This window comes from Halichoerus grypus, chromosome 3 (assembly GCF_964656455.1).
Source record: "Halichoerus grypus chromosome 3, mHalGry1.hap1.1, whole genome shotgun sequence".
In the NCBI taxonomy this organism is placed as follows: domain Eukaryota; kingdom Metazoa; phylum Chordata; class Mammalia; order Carnivora; family Phocidae; genus Halichoerus; species Halichoerus grypus.
In genome coordinates, this window is record NC_135714.1 from 131387837 (window position 1) to 131410547 (window position 22711).

Below are 22711 nucleotides of genomic sequence, written 5' to 3' on the forward strand. Positions count from 1 at the left end.
TAAAGGATTTGGTCTTTGAAGGGTTTTGAGCAGATAATGGTGTCACCTGATTTGCACATTTGTAAACTCACTTTTGATGCATTGTGGAGACCGGAATGGAGAGGGCAGAGGTGGACACAGGGAGACTAGCCTACCTATCTCCTCCCTCCCTCTCCTCCTCCCTTCCACGAGGACAAGTGTCCCTAAACTTCTTCTGTAAAGGCCTAGAGAGTAAATTTTGGCTTTGCAGGCCATGCTGTCTCTGTTGCAAGTACTCATCTCTGCAGCTGTAGCATGAAAGCAGCCATAGACAATACACAAAAGAATGAACATAGCTGGGTTCCAATAAAACTTTATTTACAAACACAGGCAGTGGGCTGGATTTGGCCCATGGGCATAGTCTGCTGACCTCTGATCTCCAGGGTATTGGGAATGAAGAGAAGTGAATGGATTCAAGGGTACTGAGGAGGTAGGGTCAGTATAACTTGGTTATGGGTTTGTGTGAGAAGGGTAAGTGAGGAGGTGGAGTGAAGTTGGTTTGCAGGTTTCTGTCATAAATAACTGTATGAATAATGGTGCCACGACGACACGCACAGCAAGGGTAGCTGTCTTGGCGAGTGTGAGCATTCAGGAGGATGCCCGGCCATCGGTTGGACATAGGTGTGTGGAGAAGTCTGAGCTGGAGAGAGAAGTGCAGGCAGCTTCAGTGTGTCACAGAGCTTGCCTGGAGAGAGAGACTGAAGAGGGCAAAAGACAGAATCCGGAGTAACTCTAACATCTTGAGAGGGGAGGGGGAAGAGCCACAAAGGAGGCGCCAAAGAGGAAGGAGAAGAACCAAGAGAAGCACAAGTGGATAATGGGGTTAAACTGGCCGAAGACTTGGGCAAAATGAAAAGTGTCTATTGGATTGGGATATGAGGCGGTCATTTATAACTTTGGGTAAAGCAATTTCAGAGAATAGTGGGCTTTTTTCTTTTTATGTCTTTGATGGTGGGACTCATTTACAAAAAGACAAATTCAGAAATATAGTTCTTCCTTAAGATTTTAGGTTCAGTTTACAAACGGTATTGTTCTGTTTAAGTCTAGCAGATACTAGCAATTACTTTTTAAAAGAGCTTTTGGTTAATATTTGGTCCCATTTACAAGCTTGGCTAAACTCCTTAACTATCTCTACTGCATTTTGTTTTTATTTTTATTTTTTTTAAAGATTTTATTTATTTATTTGAGAGAGAGAGAATGAGATAAAGCATGAGAGGGGGGAGGGTCAGAGGGAGAAGCAGACTCCCCGCTGAGCAGGGAGCCCGATGCGGGACTCGATCCCAGGACTCCAGGATCATGACCTGAGCCAAAGGCAGTTGCTTAACCACCTGAGCCACCCAGGCGCCCTCTTTACTGCATTTTAAAATGCATTATATTTGATTCCAGTTTTGGTACTTTATTTTTTTATTTTTATTTTTCTTATAATTTCTTTTTTTTTTTTTAAGATTTTATTTATTTATTTGAGAGAGAGAGATAGAGGGAGAGCACGAGACAGGGGAGGGTCAGAGGGAGAAGCAGACTCCCCAGTGAGTAGGGAGCCCAATGCGGGACTCGATCCTGGGACTCCAGGATCATGACCTGAGCCGAAGGCAGTCGCTTAACTGACGGAGCCACCCAGGTGCCCCAATTTTGGTACTTTATTTGCTGAATGAAAATTGCAGTAGTTAAAAATGTGGTTTTCTAACATAATATACTTAGGTAATTCTTAATAAATCTAACAAATTAAACACCATCGTGGTGGTTCTACTTAATACTAAATCTTCCTGGAGTGAATAAATGCTTACCCACAATTAAGTCAGCCAAGGATTTGGGGAACGCCCCTTACTGTACTGAGATTTCCTGGTGTCCTGACTGTGGCTGCCAAGCCGAGTGCCTTTTTTTATTTTATAATCACTATGCCAGACACATCAGACTGAACAAAAAAGGAGCCGTCACAGCTTAGGTTGTTTGGATTTACATGCCTCACTACCTGACTGCTCTGTGCCTTCACTGTACGCAGCCCCCACCCTCCCACCCACACGGCTCTATTCCTGGGTTGGGGTTTGCATTTCCTCCTCTTAAAGATATGCCACTTATCATCCCATATGGCTGTTAAGATCTTTGAATTTGACGAAATTCTGCGTTCTTTTCATTTACTTTGGTCTCTTCCGTCCATAGCTCTTTCACATATCAAAAATGATCATGATGGCCAGTGGAATTTTAGACCCCTCTGAGTGTTTTGTCACCACTTCTAACGTCATTCTACTAATGGAAGGCAGACATAAGAACAATTAATTGGTTATTACTGGGTGAACCTACTTTGAAATGAAAGACTCCTATGTTGAAACAGAATGTTCAAAAAGTATAAGAAATGCCAAACTACAGTGTTCCTGTGTATATTTAGAACATATTTATCTCCTTACTGCCATAATAGGAATTTTCATGTTGCCCAAGGGAGAGCTTATGATTTCCATTAGAATGTAAGCTCAGTGACAGTTTTCTGTCTTACTCATGTTTATTTCCAGCTACTAAAATAATACCCATCATTTAGCAGATGCTCAAATATTTATTAAATGAATGAATGAATGAATGTCCTGAATAAATGATAGTTTACTACGAATATGAGATTGAACTTTTTGCCTCTTTTAAGTGTTTCCCCCCCTTTTTTCTTCTTTTAGGAAGAAACCACTAATACTAGCCTCTTGCAAGTGCAACTGGAATGCAGTTTACATAATAAAGTGTGTCAGCAGTTAAAGGTAAACTAAAAAATTCACTGTTTTTATCCTTCCTTTCCTGCCTCTTGGCTTGGAAATCAAAAATAAAATGACATATTCTGCTTTCAGAAATACACATGTCCTTGCTTTTCTTTTCCTAAATTTGAAATCACCAAGTTTGGATGATTTTTTTTTTTTTTTTGAGTTTTTCCTTTTTTTCCATCCCTCCAATCTCAGAGTTGTTATATGGAATCTGATGATGTTTTACGGCTACAAATGAGCATAATTGTGACCATGGAAAACTCCTCAAAAGAATTTGAAGAAAACACACAAGATTTGTTAGATCATCTTTCTATTATTTATGTAGCTACAGATAAATCTGAGACCTCAGGTAAGGTGGAATCTTTTAAAATTTTTATTATATATTTTGATTAACCTGCATCATCATTCTTACAGCATTTACTTGTAGATTCTATCATATATGCAATGCAAGACAAAGAGCCTTTGCTTTCATTATTAAAAGATTGAAACAGTAACTGGTTCTCAATCTGCAACTGCTAGTAAGACTGTATTATTTTGGAGTAAATTAAGTGGCAACTGCGAACCATTCTGAGTTACCTTGGGAATAATTTTTCTTGGCATTCTGGAGATAGTAAACAAGTTAAACAGGCACAAGAATCTAATATAAATATTCACAGAGTATTTTAAGTCTTCTGTTTCTTGTTCCAATGTTACTGATTTGCAGAAGCTCAGTTAAATCATGCTGATTTGTACTTTTAATAGTTGATTGGGTGCTGGTTGTTCCTGGATGCCTGGCAAGTGAGGATAGTGTGAATTTTAGTGTTCATTTCTATGAATTTTGTCTTTGAAAATGTGTGTCCCGTGTACCAGAAATTACCTAGTTCATCAGTTTAAGTTTCTAAGAACTTTGGTAGGCAACACATATTATATAGTCCATGACATTTATAACGTAGACATTTGCTATTATCCATTGGTTAGCAAGACTGTGCTGGTATATTTGTATATTATGTATATGTATATATATATGTGTGTGTGTACTTCTATGTATATGTATACACATACACACATGTACACACACACACATACAAACACATATATACGTATCTAGAGAAAGAATTGTTAGCAAAGCATAATTTTGTTTGGGAGTCTTAATTGTTGGTCAAGCCTCATTTACTTTCCATCTCAGAATGGCCAGGTAGACAACAATGTAGAGAAGACCCCTGTCCCATGGGGAGCACTTTTGGTGAAGGTTAAAAGGAAGGCTGTGCTTTGAGATCCCAGGGTTTTGTTTTTCCTCAAATATGATCATCTAAATAAGGAAATGAGGGACTGTCTAATCAACAGGAGGACATAGATTTATTTAAAGCTGTCCAATTGGTTAGTTTCATCCAGAGGAGTTATAGTATGGCCCTAAACTCAGAATTTCTCCACTGGTAGTTCATCATCATTTAGAGATCCTATATTGGTAGGTCAGTCTTTTTGTTTGGATCTTTTTTCTTGTGACTTAAAAGAATACCCAACAGAAAATAGTTCCCTGTTTCAATTGTAGTGTTGAAAAACGAGTCACATTTTCTATAGAAATGTGTAATATGGTATTTTAACTACTATATTAAGGTGTGAGAATGAGATGGCTCTTTGTTTTAATCTCATTGCTCTGATTTTTTTGGACAGATGATTCGGCAGTAAATATGTATATATTACATTCAGGAAACAGCCTTATTTGGATACAGGTAATTGTTAATGCTTACATAAAGTAAATTTTAAACTGACAAGTGTGTGTTTAATTGCAGAGCATGAGGATTTTTCAGGAACAGATACAGAAACACTTGTCTCAATTCTCTTCTGCTTTAATTTATACCCATTTTCCCTTGCTTGAACCCATATTAGGATGAAGGTTGTCAGCACCCCCTTCATATTGTTATAGACACATATGCTGAGCAGTTACTTGTATGCCAGTCTGAGCCATTTAGTTCTTTTAACAGAGTTGATTCAAATTGGATAAACATTCACCCAGCTGAGGATAGTAATATGGAGTTTTTTTTGTAGGACGTACATCATTTCTCACAGAGAGATGCTCTGTCCCTGCAGTTTGAACCAGTCCTCCTACCTACTTCCACGACAAACTTTACAAAAATCGCCTCTTTCACTTGCAAAGGTATAGATTTTAAAAATATCGGAGATTGTCTTTTTATTTTCATTATCTAGTTATGATCATTCTTTCTATGAAATGACTTAGAACTACAGAGTAATAAGTAAGGTTTTCAGAAGTAAATGAGTTTGATTATAATACTGCAGCCTTGATAGTTCTAAGAGAGAGAATCATGGAAAGAATGAGATTGTTGATGTCACTTTTATTCTGCCACATGTGTAGGAGTTTGCATTTAAAGCTTAACTGCCCCAGTTGTGTTTCTTGGTGCAGAATGCGATGCAGATCTAGTGAGTATAAACCCAGTCCTCACTTTGGGTGGGTTCTTATTTATTTATGGTAGAGTTCTGTAAAGAAACGCAGATGGTCTTAAACATATGAAAACATGCCCTGCCTCACTTATATTTCAAAAAATATTAATTAAAGCAGCAAGTGAGATATAATTTATTACTTAGATCAATAAAATAAAAACATTGTTAATATTCTGTGTTGGTAATGATTAGGGGGAAAAACAGATATTTTTGACAAGAGTATAAACCAATGCAGGCTTCTTTGGAGGGGAAATTGACAATCTAAGAAAATTTAAAAGGCACATAGATGCTCTTTGATCCTTCTACATCAAGGAACCATCTGCAGATATACTCATGTATGTATGCACAACTGTACCTACAGAAATGTGCACTGTTGGTGACAACAAAGCAGTGTCAACATCCATCGATAGGAGGCTGGTGAATTGTCGTGCATGTCCTGTTTTTTAAGGGGTGTCTATGTACTTGTCTATGTACAGAACACTGGATGGATGCATAAGAATCTGCTAACAGTTGTTTCCTCTAAGATGAGTGGGAACTCAGGGGTGAACAGTAGACTTTATTTTCACATTTTTGTTAGTGTTTGAATATTTTTTTGGAGCCATATATGTAGCTTAAGAAAAAAAAAAAAAGACTAGGGGAGCCTGGGTGGCTCAGTTGGGTAAGCATCTGCCTTCAGCTCAGGTCAAGCCCTGAGTCGGGCTCCCTGCTCAGCGCAGAGTCTGCTTCCCCCTCTCCCTCTGCCCCTCCCTCGTTCATGCACGCGCCCGCCTGCGCTCTCCCTCTTTCTCTCTCTCTCAAGTAAATAAATAAAATCCCCCCCCCCAAAAAAGACTTGAGTGTTAGTATCAGAGTTAAGAATTCAATACCAGTGTCTTAATATTACAACCTAGCTCAAGGAAAGCTTGGAAGTGTTGTTTTGATAATTCACAATGTTTTGGACTTCATTCCTACTTTCACTGTGAAGCTCCTTCTTGCTATTTTGGTTGTCTTCCTTTCTTGCTCATGTCTCCACATGCTTCACCCCACCCAGCTGAGCATCATTTTTCACTTTTGTCATCCCTGGCAGAACTAAAGACTTTATTTATGGTAAATGCAGATCTTTGTAAAGAGAAGCCACAAAGCATTCACTCTCTCTCTCTCTCTCTCTCTCTCTCTTTTTTCCCCCAAAAGAAGAAGTGAGAGGTTGGTTTAAAAAAGGGGTGGATGTGGGGGTGGGTGGCAGACAGCGTGTTCTAGATGATTGGCAACAAGCCAGCAGAGAGAAAGATAGGAGTGTTTGAGAAAGGATTTTACCGTTGATACCCAATGCACTGTTTTAATGGAGGCTGAAAAGCAAAGTAATTAGAAAGTTATAAATAAAACAGATCTTGTTTTTGTTCACATTTATTTCTTTGTGTCTCAAAACAGCTACATCATGTGACAATGGGATTAAAGAAGACACGAAGAAAATAAAAAACACTTCAACACTAAAAGCATGTCTCTCCTCTCCTGTGGTTCAAGGGTAGGGTAATGATTCCACTTTCCCTTAATCGTATGTTCGTTTGTTTGTTTTCATCTCGCAATGATTTAAAAATATTACTGATAAGATGTGTATGATTTTCTCTCTCGGGACTTGCCTTCCATACATTAACACAGCTAACAAGCAGTGGGAGGACTGACTGCAGACCAGGGGAGAGGAAACGGGATGGTTCAGTTAGCGGCGCAGGTCCTGGGCCAGGGAGCCAAGCTGGGTGTGGGAAAAGGAAGAGGACGTGCCTTTGGGTCCTGGCTTTGCCCTGGCGGCCTCCGTGAGTTGGCCTGATCCCTTCCCCTCTGGCCTTCAGATGCTCCCCTTGTGGGCATGAAGGTTGAAGAAGGCAGTCTCGAAGCTTGTTTCCTAGCACTACTAACCTTCATTCTTTGACGTTTTATGATGCTCTTCTTTTTGCGCTCAGAGGCACGGTGAGTGCTGACAGTTGTCTCAGGCTCCAGGCTGACAGCGTGCATGTCCTGTGTTCACAGGTATTTTAGAATGGACTCCTCTGCAGCCCAGTTTCACATAGAGACTCACGAGAACACGTCAGGAGTTTGGTCAGTGTGGTACCTCAACCATTTCAACCGTGGCGTTGTATTAAAGGATGTGTTTGTTTCCAAGGAAACCAAGCACATTTTAAAGGTACGTATGGTATTTTTATCCAGGTTTTAGCCTATTTTAAGCTTTATTTAAGGTCAGATGCTATGAAATTAATATTTATAAAATTTCATTTTTACTTCTGATTTTTAAAGCAAGTATTTTTCTTTCAATGTTTTCAGAGTTACTTCTGGGATCTCTTTATTTATTCTTTTTAACTGTTGTTCAAGGAGTTAAAAGGGACCAAGATATATTCTTAAATGATATTTGCTCTTACCATTGTTCAAAAAGATTACAGTGTATAATTTATACTAAAAAGATTGTATTTATTAAAAGTAAGCCTAATTAATGACAAAATAGACTTTTTCAAAATACTACCCCATGAAAATTTCAAGATTACTTTTGTGAAATTTAAAAGCAGTAGCATACACAACATTTAAAACCTGTCATTTATATAAAAATATTTCGATCTTTGACCTGGAAATAAGTGAGTAAAATTATATTTTTAAAAGTACAGAAGACCTTTAGTATCATACTTTATAATGGTCTTTTTTTTTCTTTTTTCTTTTTATTATGTTAATCACCATACATTACATCATTAGTTTTTGATGTAGTGTTCCATGATTCATTGTTTGCATATAACACCCAGTGCTCCATTCAGTACATGCCCTCTTTAATACCCATCACCAGGCTAACCCATCCCCCCCCACCCCCCTCCCCTCTAGAACCCTCGGGGGTTTTTTTTTGTTTTTTTTTATGTTATGTGAATCACCATACATGGAACACTACATCAAAAACTAATGATGTAATGTATGGTGATTAACTTTATAATGGTCTTAATCCTAATTAGTGTTAGGAAAAGTAATTTCTCTTGCTTTTTTTCTTTTTAGATTCTGAATTTCACTGGCCCTTTATTTCTACCTCCAGGCTGTTGGAATATATTTTCTTTGAAACTTGCTGTTAAAGACATTGCCATAAACCTATTCACCAATGTATTTTTGACTACAAACATAGGTGCCGTTTTTGCAATACCTCTACAGATTTACTCAGCCCCAACCAAGGTATTATTTACAACACTCTGTGTTATAATTTTCATAATAATTACTGTTTGTTAACTTACAGTGCTTGGGTTTTATTGGCAGAGTTAAGCTTAGAGTTCTTGAAGACTAGCTAAGAAATTTGAAAGATATTACCAGGCCGATCCTACATGGTCAGTTGTTTAGATATGGAACTCTTTATTTGGAAAGAGTTTCTATTTTTCATAAAGTAATTTGAGGTTCTTGAATAAAATAATACAAATAGATTAATCTCATTTTCATTTGTTTCCAAAATTTGAAGAGCAAGGAATATATGCTTGCTATAGAAAACACAGTTGAGCTTTTGGTGCATACTAGCAATGAATTCAAGTAAACTAGACGGTCAAATGCTTTAGTTAGGCCTCTGGTAAGTGACTCTCAGTTGCTTGTAATCCTTGCATTTCTCTAGTGGGCCAAATCTAAAACCTGAAAGGGTTATCAATTAGAATGCTTTCTAAAATCTGGGTAAGCCGTATTTAATTTAGATCTTATCTTAAACATGTCTCATTTTTTTCTTAATGTTTATTTATTTTCATTTGGTTACTGTTATTGCTTCTTTTTAATCCAAGCTCTTCTGTATAACGCTGGGTTCTAATTTTTCACTATGAGACATTCATGCAACCATCTTTATGATTTTTCTCACTTACTAGCGTTGGTGTTTCATAGATAGAAATGCCTCATGCTTAGCTATAGGCTTAAAGGTAGGACCTCTAAAATTAAACTACACAAGATGCAAGGTTAATTCCATTCATCTGTATTTTGAGCAGGGGAGATTTCTTAGAAATCTCCTTTTTCTGATCAAGAGTTGCATTTTAAGAAGAGCTGCTTGTGGGAGGGAGGAGGCAGGTTTCACATATATGTGGAAGTAGGAAGTAGCAAGTCTGTGCTTTCCCAACATGTAGGAAGTGGAACATCAGTTTACATGTCCCAAGTGGCTTAGGAGTTACTATAGATTGGTATACTGTTTTTCAGAAGATTAGAGTACAGTTTAAAAAACAAAAAGCCTATCAGGAGTGTCCTGAGATTAACCTCTAATTCAGAAGGCAGCTTTGTGTCTTGGGGCCCAAGGATTGTCCCTATGGGCATTGAAGATTGTGCAAAATCCCCTGCCGTGATCCTGTCTGTGAGACAGTTCAGAGCGCTCATTCAAGGAGAAGGAAAGCTAAGAATTCACTTTCTCGTTGTTTGGCTTCTGGTTAAAGAGAAATTCACTGAGGCGGAGACCATTGTCTGCTTCGCGTTTGAGTGCATTAGGGTTTTTATGTTTAGTGTTGTGTTTTAAGTTATTCATATGTTACTTTTCAATCTAGGAAGGGAGTCTGGGTTTTGAAGTGATAGCACATTGTGGCATGCATTATTTCATGGGAAAATCAAAAACAGGTAAGTATTTTGCCCTTAGGCTTTCTATAGAACTCTAGTTTGGTGTTGGGTGGGAAGTAGTGAGGAAAAATAGCATTTGTAGGTGGAATAATTAATACTGTAAACATAATTGTGTCATATTTTATTCTTAAAGAGCATGATCATTCACAGAATGACTTGAAATTGTTAAGAATCCTCCAAAAACACCCAAGGTACTTGTGTTAATAATGTCCCCTTGAACTTTTTGTAAGGGATTTTTTTCCAAACACATTATTTGATGGTCACAGCAGCCTTGTGTCCAGGAAAAATTGGAAGGTTCTGGTTCTTTTATAAAAGGGCTGACTACAAGTTAGTAAAAATAACCTAGAATTGCATTTGAAGACTTTAGTTACAGGAACATAAACATCTTACAGGGGGTGCTAGTTGTGGTGTGAGATTGAAATACATGGTGTTGATATAGAAGCTCTTTCTAGTCCTTCTCCTGCCTTCTGATTTATTAAAATATTTAATGTGAGGAGACTGTCAGTACAGTACAAGATGTCTTTGGGGAGGTTCTCACTTTCTCATCCTGGTATGCTCTTCAGCACAGATCAGACAGAATGGATAAGTAGAGAGGGCGAGGTGAACAGGAGGCCAGTTTGTAAATATAAACATGCGCCTTCTCCAGGCCCAGCCCCTGGTCTGTGCCCTTCTTTAGGAGGACTGCTGTTTGTCTATCAGCACTGATCATAATCACTGAAAGACTTGGATGATGATGAGCTCTGTTTACAGGGAAGCAGTTTAGCCTGTTAGCTTGAAAGCTGTTAAAAATGTTCCAAGAATAATTTTAACTTGTTTCAGGCTGTATTCATGAGCCATGTGTCTTTTATGTTACTACCTTTACATAATTCGGTTTAGTTTTGTTTTATACATGTTTGTTTTATTTGATATGTCATTTGCCATTGGGTTAGAGGGACTCCTAGTAAAGTACAGTCAGAGGAAAGGGGGGGGATGTTGATTCGCTTGGCAGTCCTCTCAGTTTGAGAAGTTTGACAGCCTGTGGCTTTCTTTCCTAACTGAATTGCATTTTCTGTACGTCTAAATATTACATCTGGTCTAACTTGTAGAAAATCCTAATTGGGAAGGGAGTCTTTCTCTGGATCGGTCTACCTGGGACGTGGATTCAGAACTTGCCAATAAATTGTATGAAAGATGGAAGAAATTTAAAACTGGTGACGGCTGCAAGTATGTCTTCTGTGTTCACCTTTGCTTGTCTCTTTTCTTCAGCACCGGCTCAGGGAGGGGGAACACTACTACGTAGTACTTTATTGAATTTGCACGACTGAGTTTTTAAGAATTAGTATTTCTCTTGGGCCTTTTATTTTGACAAATTTCCAACCTCAGAAACATTGAAAGTATAGTACAGTGAATACTCAAATATTCCTCATAAATCCAGGATCCATTCAAGGATCATGCATTGCATTTGGTTGTCATGTTTTCTTAATTTTCTTTAGATGTGTATCTCTGCTCCCCCTTTCTTCATCTTTCATAATGCTGACACTTTAGAGAGTCTTAGCCGTTTGTCTTATAGAACCTTCAGCGCTGTGGGTTTCAAGTTTACGTTTGCTTTAAACATTTTTGGGAAGAGTGCTGACTACTTGGTTGGTATTATGTCCTTACCATTGCGTCACCTCGGAAGGGACATATATGTCAATTTGTCCCATTGTTGGTGTTGCTAAGTTGAATCATTTGACTCTCCCCATTGTATGTGTGACAGATCTCTCTCTGTTATAGATGGATTTTTCCTTTAATAAGTAATTAATAAATAATATGTGCTATGATAATTTGAGATCATATAAATTTCCTGTTCTCTAAGAGCATGTCACCCCATGATCTTAGCATCCATTGATAGTTCTTGCCTGGATCGGTTAGTTGTTAGATTGATGGCTGCAAAAATGGTGATGTTTATAATTATTTTGTTTATTCTACATTCTTTTTGAGCATCCCTGTGGATTCTTTGTTCATTACCACCACTTACCACCATTATTATTTTTGATGCTAAATTGTCCCAGATTTGACTGATGAGAGCCCCTTCAGGCTAGCTTGTTGGTAGCCTCAAATGTTCTTACCATTCATTCCTTGAGCACTTCCTTGCTTTCTAGTAAGACAGGATGTTTCAGGATCATCTTGTACTTTCTCTTCCCCAGACTCAGAATAAGCCATATTTTTCCCCAAGACCCCTTGTTCCTTTTAGTGGGATTGATATTTAGTGATTTCATTTTTTTAAATGTCAAAATGATTTTTCAAAGTAATTTTTCTTTATGAATTACACAGGAGGACTGTTTTAGGAATGACGCGGTTTGGTCGCTTGAAGAAATCCAAGGAGTCGGAATCCTTTGTTTTCTTTCTGCCTCGTTTGATTGCAGAGCCCAGCCTGGTGTTGAACTTCAGCGCAACCGCCCTGAGGAGCAGCGTGGTGAGGGTCGCATGTCTCCTTGTCAGCGACGCCCCAGCTCTCGGGTTCTTGAGTTACCAGGGTCTTTCCACCTTGAGAATACTGTTTCAGAACCAAACATAATTTAAGTTCATTTTTAAGGGACACACATAAGCTCTTTAGTGCACTTAGTAGGGAGGTGTCAGAAGAACACAATGAGTAAAACTCAAAATGCATGAAACAAATACATTTTCTGAAGCTTATTTTCGCTTCAAAATCTATCTGCCAGGAAAGTGTTCAGCTGTGAACAACAGAGCAAATCTTTTTTTTTAAGACTTTATTTTTATTTTTACATAAGATTTTATTTATTTGTCAGAGAGAGAGAGCACAAGTAGGGGGAGTGGCAGGCAGAGGGAGGGAGGGGGAGAAGCAGACTTCCCGCCGAGCAAGGAGCCCAATGCGGGACTCGATCCCAGGACCCGGGGATCATGACCTGAGCCGAAGGCAGACGCTTAATGACTGAGCCACCCAGGCGTCCCTATTTTTTTTTTTTTTTAAAGTAATTTCTATACTCAACATGGGGCTCGAACTTACAACCCCGAGATCAAGAGTCACAAGGCTCTACACTGAGAAAACCTTGAGTGACACAGGCTTACGTAGGAGGTAGCTTGTTTCATGCGAGAAGCTCAAAGGGGAGAAGTCCAAAGTGGTTGTAGCAGCAGTGTGATGCCATCAGGAGCCCAGGCTCTGTCTGCCTGCTACTCTCTGTCCTTAGTGTGCCCACTTCCTCCCTTGTGTGTGCTTCCCTTGAGGAGCTCGGGAGGCCCGGAGAAAGGCACAGACAGCGAAGGGACCCCAGCAGGCTTCCATGTGTGTCTCCAGTCTGACTGCCAAAGAGCTGCCTGCGTCACGTGTGGTCTGGGTGATAATTTACCCTTCGTGAGGCGCTCACTGGGTTTCTTAGGGGTGGCATATGAAGACTCTCCAACAGATGTTCATTTTGAAATGATTTCAACTTAAAAGTTTCAAGAATAGTACCAAGAACTCCCAATCACGCTTCACAGAGAGTCACAGTTTTCCACGTTTGCCACATTTGCTTTATCATTGCTTCTCTCTCTTTCTCTGCGCACACACGCACACACCACACACATTTTTACGGGCCATTTGAGAGTGTCAGACGCTATGCCCCTCTTGTCTCTACTTCAGTATGATTTTCCTAAGGACAGGAGCGTCTTCCCACATGTCAGTATAATTATCACAATCGGAAAATGTGACATTAATCAGCATAATGCAGTCTATATTCAGATTTTTCCAGTTACCCCACTCACATACTTTATGGTAGGCTTCCCCCCCCCCCCCCCCCGCCGCCCCCCTGGTTCAGGATCCAGTTCAGGATCTTGAATTGCATGATTGCATCTTTTTTGTCACCTGAGCCTTTCCTTGCCTTTCCTAGCAGAGACATGGTTGAAGAAGGCAGGCTCTTTATTTTCTAGAATGTCCCTCGATTTGATTTGCACGATGGTTCCTCATGATTAGATTCAGGTTATGAATTTTTTGCAGGATTATTTCAGGGGGCAACGCCGTGTCCTTCTCCGGGTTTTGATTTGCCTTTCCCTGTATCTAGGTGAAGTACTTTGTGGTGAAGAACCCTTCCTCCTGGCCAGTCTCCATGCAGCTGCTGCCTCTCTCCTTGTACCCCAAGCCTGAGGCTGCAGTGCGCCTGCTGCATAAATGGTAAAGTGCCCGGCTGAGGATTTTCTGACAGGGTTTGGGAACTACTGTTACGACTCAGAATTATTCTCAGTCCTTCACGTTTTTCACCCGGAACCTGTATGCGGGTGTACACGGTATTAACCCTGGTACCTGGACACCCAGCTCCCTGGGGCATATACCTCGATGGAAATTGCCACTTCCCTTTGCTGTGTGGCATCTTTAGTGTTACCGTGTCAGGGCTACTTCCCGGCAGAATATTGTTTTCTTTGGTCGGGGAATCTCTAGGACTGTGATTTTCCCGCATATACTCTAAAATTTAGGATCTAAATCGCAATGATCTCTGGGCGACACAAGAAAGTGAGTTTAGTGTTTTAGTACGTTTTAACTGAGTGTTAGAAAAGATGATCATTCTTTTAGTTCATGTCTAAAAGATGTTAGATGTTCATGTTACATCTTATTTTTACAAAGCAATCGCAGTTTCACTTAGAACGTTCCCTTCCTTGGCTTCGTAGAACCTACTCTGATCCCAGGGTTTCTCAGCTTCAGTGCTACTGATATTTTGGACAAGATGATTTTATGTTTGGGGTGGAGGGGCTGTTCTGCGTTTTGGAGGATGTTTAGCAGCATCCTAGGCTTCTACTCAAGAGGTACCAGTAGGATCTTCCCCAAAATGTCTCCAGGTATTGCCAGATGTCCACTGGGAGATAAAATTGTCCTTGGTTGAGAGTCACTTCCTGTCAGGTTCTATATGGACCATTTGGAGGAAAAAAAATGCTTCATATTTAGAACTTTTTTTTTTAAAGATTTTATTTATTTATTTGACAAAGAGAGACACAGTGAGAGAGGGAACACAAGCAGGGGGCGTGAGAGAGGGAGAAGCAGGCTTCCCGCTGAGCAGGGAGCCCGATGCGGGGCTCGATCCCAGGACCCTGGGATCATGACCTGAGCCGAAGGCAGACGCTTAACGACTGAGCCACCCAGGCGCCCCCATATTTAGAACTTTTGTTACCATATGCTTCTTTACATTCTGTGCTACCAAAGTCATTCATTCAACAATATTTATTGAGCACTTATAATATGCCAGGGAGAGTGCAGGGGCCTGGGACACGGTAGTGACAGGATGGGGTGAATTGTGTATGCAAATACATGTACTCACGTAATAGGTATATGTGCACACATATTAGTCTCTCTTTATTGGCAATCTGAATGTTATTTCAAACATTTTTTCTCTTTATAGGTTTGGCACCGATATGCAGATGATTAATTTCACAACTGGTGAATTCCAGCTCACCCAAGCTTGCCCTTACCGGGTAGGATGTCCTTTTGAAATAGAAAGAGAATGCTAACAAACTATACACATAGCATATGGGCTCTACTGATTTATGTTTCGAGCGTCTTTTCATAATATATGTGGCTTTCTTATTTTTATATTCTAGACATTAAGCACACATAGCAGATTTTTCCAATTAACGAATGCAGCAGGAGCTGTACGGTTCATGTTAGCCTGTAAATCATTTTAATTTGATAGTTTGGATTCATGTGAGTGAAGAAATAACAACTGAATCAGGGCTATGTAGAAAACCATAAAACTTGAGACCCCAGAATTTACAATTCTCTTTTAGATTCCCCATCCAGTTTTTTTTAGGGCTGCATAAGGTAAAAAATACACTTAAAAAAAAAAAATCTTCTCCTACCAAATTGGCTTCATGTTTTGAGCAAGTTACCCAGTTTCTGTGATGTTCACCTCATCTGTAAAAAAGGATTTCTCTGAAATTCTTAAGCCTCTGGGCACTCATGAGGTCTTGCACAAATACTTAGGGAGGAGGAATAAACATGTCATGTGGTGAGGATGTTGTCTGGGCACTTGGCAGCCTTGTTTCTTAGTTTCCACTCAGTAGTTCTGTGGTTCTTTGTACGGAGCCGAGTGTTTTCCTTACAAGTATCCTATGTGTGAGATCAAGTCAGACACGGAGCATCTGTTAAATGAGTACAAACACACATGCAAGCACACATAGGCACACAACTATATTTCTAATACACACATATTTAAATGCCTTGGGTATTTTCTTCTTTCTTGGCACTTATCCCTCTGAAGATATGCTGTTGGCTCTAGGTGAACTTGAATAGCAGAAAGAGGGAAACCAGATAACCTCCAACTAAGAGTTAAAACTCATCAAAGCAAGTTTTTAAGTGGATTTAACAGAGACTTAACAATAGGAAACACATTACAGCAAGTGTTCCTTTCTCTTTGTAAGCAGTCTAGGCAGCTGCGTGGTCTTGTTTTTGTTAGTGAGCCTGCTGTACTCATTCCCTCTCATTCTCCTTTCCACCGAGCAGCCTCCCAGGGCTGTTGGGAGGTAAATTAGTCCAAAATACTAAGAGATCTTTTGCCCCCGTGGTTGAACCGTATATAATTTGGAATTCCAGAAATAATGCCAAATTCCTTTTACATATAAATGTTCTGTTCAAATTTGAACAAATGGTGCAACTCACTTGGAAAAAGTTTTTCATCTGTGATCGAAGGTTTCCCCCAAGGAGAGTACACCTTTTGCCATCAAGAATGGTATCAGTGCCTTTGAGACACTTAAAAGTTTAACTCAAAATTCTTATTAGAACTCTGTCATGTAAAGATAGCACACATTTTTTTGATGTTGGTTTGCTTTTAGAAACTTAATTCCTCTAGTGAAGAGTAGGGGGAATTGGACAGTCAGGTTTCCAAACCCAGGCTCATAACATGGGCTTGCTGCGTGACCCCGAGCAGATTCCTTAACCTCTCTATAGCCTCCTCTCTCTCACTTACAGTAATGTTGGAAGATTCAGTAAGGTTTATGCAATGCTCAGCATCTTATAGACCTTACTATATTCCTGTGCCTGGCATATAAGAACTATTTAATAAAGGGTGTTTTTATTATTAGAGTTTTAATACTAAAAATCAGCAGCTTTTTCTTCAATATTTATATTAGATATATGTAAAGCAGGGTTACTCCCCTCATGAAGTTTATAATTCTAATGAACATGAAACAAGTACCATCCCTGTTTCTTCTTTCAGATAGCATGGGGACATGCCAGCAACAGTTGCAGAATAAAACAAATTTAAAAATGAAGAATGCAGAAAAGAGAATTATTACCATGCAAATTATATGATTATAGCGCTAAGAAATTAATAAATTGTTTTTAGTGAGAAGGATCTGAAAAAAGCAGTGGAAAGAGGAAAAATGATGAAGACCTCAATCTTGAATACTAAATGTAGAACACAAGATTTAGTCAGAGTTAGAAATCTTGGGGAAAGTCAAGGAGGACATGAATAGAGCTCTTTCTCGTGAGTGCAGAGACTAAATGTAATAAAGATGGTTTCTGTATAAACCGAAGCTCAATATGAAAGAGAAATTTAGGGTTGTCCAGCAGTGGAGGGGTGTTTGGTCAGCTCCCCATAGCATTCAAGCAGAGGCTGTTTGGTCTGTTTTCTTTTTTTTTTTTTTTTTAAAGATTTTATTTATTTGACAGAGAGAGACACAGCGAGAGAGGGAACACAAGCAGGGGGAGTGGGAGAGGGAGAAGCAGGCTTCCCGCGGAGTAGGGAGCCCGATGCGGGGCTCCATCCTGGGACCCTGGGATCATGACCTGAGCTGAAGGCAGACGCTTAACGACTGAGCCACCCAGGCGCCCCATGTTTGGTCTGTTTTCTGAGTGATGTTCTCTAGTCAGAGCATCTTGGCAGAGAAGGCTGCTTCTGGCCGCAGTTCCCCTTTGAGCCAGGAAGCAAATCCCCTTGCCAGCCTCCATGGCAGGTTGTTCTGCAGCCTCTGCCTACACTTCTCAGCTGTGGGTCGGGAGCTGTTGGTTGGTGTGAGCTCTCAGGGTAAACAGGTTCAGCAGGTCGATGAGGATAGTCACATCTGGATGTTAAAAGAAGAGCAATCATGGTTATACTCTAAAATGCATGTAATGAAGACGGAAGCTTGCTTTACAGGATTCCATTTAATTGCATTTATTAAATTTGCAGGGCATGCATTCTGAGGAGTCCAGGTTTGGCATCCTCCACTTACATTTGCAGCCTCTGGAGATGAAAAGGGTCGGTGTGGTTTTCACGCCAGCTGACTACGGGAAGGTTACGTCACTCATACTACTCCGGTAGGTGTGTCCCCATCACGGAGCCCGTTTCTTTCCCTCTGACTCATCCATCCAAGTCTCTTTCTCTCAAGGATACGTACTCTCTTTAGCCAAGAGCTGACATTGATCTCTCAGTCAGGCCGGTAGGGATGAGGCCATGTTGCAAGGCAGGCAGAGGAAAGGCTCCCTGCTTACACCCCTGGGGCCTCTGGCCTTGTAAGGTAGGGGCCGTGTGTGTGTCCTTCTCTCCAACAGCCACAATGTATTTTGCTCAGCATCCCATCTGTTGCTGTCTCCAAGGGCAGAACACACACACACACACACACACTTCTCTGACCTTAGCTTAGAGAAGTAATTGAAACACTGCTGTGTACGTTTTCATTCCACAGTGTTTGGATTTACTCCACTCTCATAGCTGCCTTGCTTCTGGAATTCTCTGTAGCCCCAGAGGACAATGGACTAAGGATTATTGAGCCCATTGGCTTTTTAAAATTTCTTTTTCATTCTTTTAAATGACAGTGGTTGCTAATTTAATTTAAACACCTAATGTTTTTCATTATTAAATCTTTTTCATCTTTAGGTAGATCTCAATCTCTTATTGAGAGTCTTCTTTCAAAAATTTACAGTAAATACAGGTGTTTGTTGAAGCTCTCTGCATTGGTGAGAAGTCTAATTTTTAATAAATGACATTTTAGTTTCTTTTTAAAGCTTTTCTAATATCAGATCAGCTGGCAAAGACTTTCTTATTCTGGACTTCCTTTAATATATCACATGAGTTTTTTCTTCTACAAGTGAATGCCCTGAAAAAGGAAAATGTACTAAAGTTTTTAAGAGTGTGTTCTATTAAGCATTTTAACTAAGACTTCTCATGCCCTGCAATGTCTTTCATGTTAAACCCATTCTTCATTGAAGAACTAAAGTCCTGGGAAGTGCAGAGATGAACTTTACCTCATCCCAGGTTAAACTCTCCTGGCTTCGAAAAGTCTAAATTATTTATAGTACTTAATTTATTTTTGATGTTTCTGTATTGATAGTATTTTTCTGTAGACAATAACATAACATAACTTAAAGGTTTTTAAATGGTTAAAGATTCTTTTTTTTTTTTTAATAAAGTTCTTTTTTTTTTTTTTTAAAGATTTTATTTATTTATTTGACAGAGAGAGAGCACAAGAGGGGGGAGCGGGAGAGGGAGAAGCAGACTCCCTGCTGAGCAGGGAGCCCGATGCGGGACTCGATCCCGGGACTCCAGGATCATGACCTGAGCCGAGGGCAGTCGCTTAACCAACTGAGCCACCCAGGCGCCCAACGGTTAAAGATTCTTAATCCTTTAGATAAAGATATAAAGATACTGGTGTATTTTGCATAATTAGGCATGAATTCCTTCTCCGCTTCTACAGTATTTGCATTAATGAGGACTGGCTTTCACTCTAGTCTGCATCATTTAAACTTCTGTCCATTTAACTTTTTATGTCCTAGCAATCATGGTTTCAGTTACTGAAAAGGCAAAAGCTAGTCTGAATTTGTGTTTGATGACTAAGAACTTGAGTAGATATAGGTTATTTGTGGGATGACATTATAAATCTTTGGTTCAATAGAGATAATAAGATTCTATTTCTGGAATTATCCCTAAGGCAGAATTTCCTACAGTCACAATTACTATGAAAACTCCTTAATTCACCCTGTAAGCAATTTTTGTCATTTAGCCTAAATTTGTTAATATTTCTCTGGGTCCCCAGTTTATCTTTTCAGTTTGTTTTTTTGTTTGTTTGTTTGTTTTTTTCCTCTTGGAGGTCTGATCACCACCCTGGTGGCTGGTTATTAGAAAAACATGGCTTTGCATTCTCGGGCCAAGGCAGGAGAGTGATGAGGAGCATTCCCTCGTTCTTGCTGTAGTCAGCCTCAGCCTGCCTGGGCTCTTCTGAGCCCATGGCAGCTTCCGTTGCCCGTGGACACCCTCTAATTCCATGAGATGGCCGGAGGTGCCACGCTATTTAAATTGATTTTCTCTTTCACAACGTTACCCTGTTCTTGCCAATTAGGAATGTTTAAGTCCAAGTGCACTGTGTCTCATGACTCTGTTGTAATGTCTTTGCGTTTGTATGGGTTGCCCCACTAGGAATAACTTGACAGTCATTGACATGATTGCCGTGGAAGGGTTTGGAGCCAGAGAGTTACTGAAAGTGGGCGGAAGGCTTCCTGGCGCAGGAGGTTCACTCCGATTCAAGGTGCCTGAGTCCACGCTGATGGACTGCCGACGACGTGAGTTCACATACCTGGCCCTCGGACAGCGAAGGCTTGGTGCGAAAGCCAAGGGCAAAAGGATTCCATAAGAGGATTCTTTTTAAAATTGACAGTAAATTCATGGCATTGATGCAAATAATTAAATCAGGCGAACATCTGAGCATATATGATAGGCTAGTACTGCTTAGAAAAATAGCCTTAGATATTTAACCCAACTTAAATGATACCTATTTAAAAAGTATAATTGCTAAATTATCAGTATAGTGATGGATATTTAAGATAAATAGTATGAAGATGTCAGTTTGGTTATCAGCTACATCTTCATAAAAAAAATCACACCAAAATGATGAATGGTGAGAAGAGTAAAGGTCTGCTAACCGGTAGAACTTTATGCAGTAATGGAAATGCTCTATATCTGTGTCACCCAGGAAAGCAGACACTAACCACATGTGGTTAATGAGCACTTAAAAATATAGCCGATGTGAGTTTTTAAATTTACTTAATTTTAATTTTAGCCATGTATGTCTAGTGGCTACTGTATTAGACATTGCAGATTTTAGAAACTTACCTAAATGTTGCATTAGAAATTTCCAAATTGTGCATATATGTAACTCAAATGCTTCTAAATTATTTATATTAGTTTCAAGAACTTCCTCAGGAACTAAAACAAAAATCAAACAGTAGATGTAAAATGTTTTTGGTAAATTCCTTGTTTTCCTATTAATATTTTGTATTTCTGGAATACACTGAAAGCATTTTAGTGTAACACTGTGCTCCTATGGAGAAAGCTGGTTGGTGAAAGTATTGGATAGTTTGTAGCACTGTCTAATGCCTGATTGGAATTTCTTTTTTAAGAAAACTATGCTGAGCATTGAGTTTGAAAAGATTTACTGACCATTTGTGTTCAAAATTCATCAGAGTATTCACTTTTCCATTCATTCATTCATTCATTCAGTAACTTAGAGTTGACCTTGACAGATGAAATTAGGGAAAATTATAAAAACTACAGAACTACATAAAATTTTAGTCTTTATATGGAAAAGATTGTGGGTTATAAATTTATAGGAATAATTTAAAATTGTGGTAATTCTTTTTTAAACTCCCCATATAAAATGTGCTCTCGTTTTTTTGCAGAGACTTAGTGACTTACTTCCTCTGAATGTAGTGGGTGTTTAAACTGTGTTTCTAGAACCACAGACTCTTGCTTTTAACTGGTCCCTGTTCAGTGTGAGGATCCCAGGAGCAAAGTGTGCATGGTGTCTAGGGGTACCCAAAGTACTTGGCTTCTGAGAAGAATAAACTTCTAACCTTAACTTTTAATAAGTAAAAGAACAAAGAAGAGATTCTGATTACTTTTGGTACCTAGGAAGGTCATATAACTTAAGAAAAATCTTGACTAATTAAATGTTTTTATTGTATTCTGGTAGTATAAGAAAATCTATGACTGTTCTAGAAATTAGATAGAAGTTGTACTTTGGGCTTATACTGCATTTTTTTTTCACATTTTAATAATATAGGTCATGGTTTATTGATTCAGTAAATGTTGATTCAATAAATGACTCTGAATAAATTTTGCAGTTCATACATACTAAATATCACTTTTTATCCTCAGAACTGAAAGACAGCAAGCAAATTTTATCTATTACAAAGAACTTTAAAGTTGAGAATATTGGACCACTTCCTATAACTGTGACATCTTTGAAAATTAATGGGTATAATTGCCAAGGTTATGGATTCGAAGTGCTAGATTGTCATCAATTTTCCCTGGCCCCAAACACATCCCGGGATATCAGCATCGTGTAAGCATTGGGTTTTACTCCCTTAGGTTTTGTGGTGCATTTAATAATGTGGGGAAGAAAACCTTTTTGCATTGGTAAGACATGTTAAGTTGTTTTTATATAAACATATATTGTAAGTAAGAAATATGGCTGCTATCATGATTATTTTGTTTTGTGCCTAAAATGAAAACAATTCAAGTTCATAAAGACGAATCTTTTGTTATCAGGTTTACTCCAGACTTTACCTCTTCCTGGGTCATTCGAGAGCTGACTCTTGTAACTGCAGCAGACCTGGAGTTTCGCTTCACTCTCAATGTGACCCTCCCCCATCACCTGTTGCCTTTGTGTGCAGACGTGGTTCCAGGACCCAGCTGGGAGGAGTCGTTTTGGAGGCTTACAGTCTTCTTTGTCAGGTATGCTACCACCGTCAGGAGAGTTGCATGAAAATGTATTTTGCCTGGGTGTAAAAAGCATACGAATCGTCAAAAAGCATATTCAAAGTGTATGAATTGAGTGGAATTTACATTGCTTTGTGAACCTCAACATAGGTGAAATAGACAAAGTAGTAACTGGTAAACTTTACGATAATAGTAAACTTATTGTAGGAGATTCATGGGACCTAGAAATATAAGAGATCATTGTGCTCCCTATACTTCCATTGGCAGTCACAGTGGAAAATACGGATGTTACTCCTTTTGGCTCGGCGCAGTGGCAGTTTGAGA

The 22711-nt window shown here is 39.3% G+C and overlaps 1 protein-coding gene across 2 annotated transcripts in view; it reads left to right on the forward strand.

The window, feature by feature from the left end:
- The window catches only part of TMEM131L (transmembrane 131 like), a 160320-nt gene that overhangs the window by 104828 nt on the left and 32781 nt on the right, over positions 1 to 22711 (forward strand). For both annotated transcript variants that reach the window (XM_078069327.1, XM_078069328.1), the window contains 16 exons: positions 2676 to 2753; positions 2949 to 3102; positions 4404 to 4462; positions 4779 to 4887; positions 6597 to 6690; positions 7191 to 7344; positions 8190 to 8360; positions 9686 to 9755; positions 10841 to 10958; positions 12048 to 12189; positions 13772 to 13881; positions 15098 to 15170; positions 17864 to 17991; positions 20087 to 20229; positions 21824 to 22010; positions 22217 to 22402. In XM_078069327.1, the coding sequence (XP_077925453.1) occupies positions 2676 to 2753; positions 2949 to 3102; positions 4404 to 4462; positions 4779 to 4887; positions 6597 to 6690; positions 7191 to 7344; positions 8190 to 8360; positions 9686 to 9755; positions 10841 to 10958; positions 12048 to 12189; positions 13772 to 13881; positions 15098 to 15170; positions 17864 to 17991; positions 20087 to 20229; positions 21824 to 22010; positions 22217 to 22402 (1976 nt within the window). The remainder of the gene's footprint in view (positions 1 to 2675; positions 2754 to 2948; positions 3103 to 4403; positions 4463 to 4778; positions 4888 to 6596; positions 6691 to 7190; positions 7345 to 8189; positions 8361 to 9685; positions 9756 to 10840; positions 10959 to 12047; positions 12190 to 13771; positions 13882 to 15097; positions 15171 to 17863; positions 17992 to 20086; positions 20230 to 21823; positions 22011 to 22216; positions 22403 to 22711) is intronic.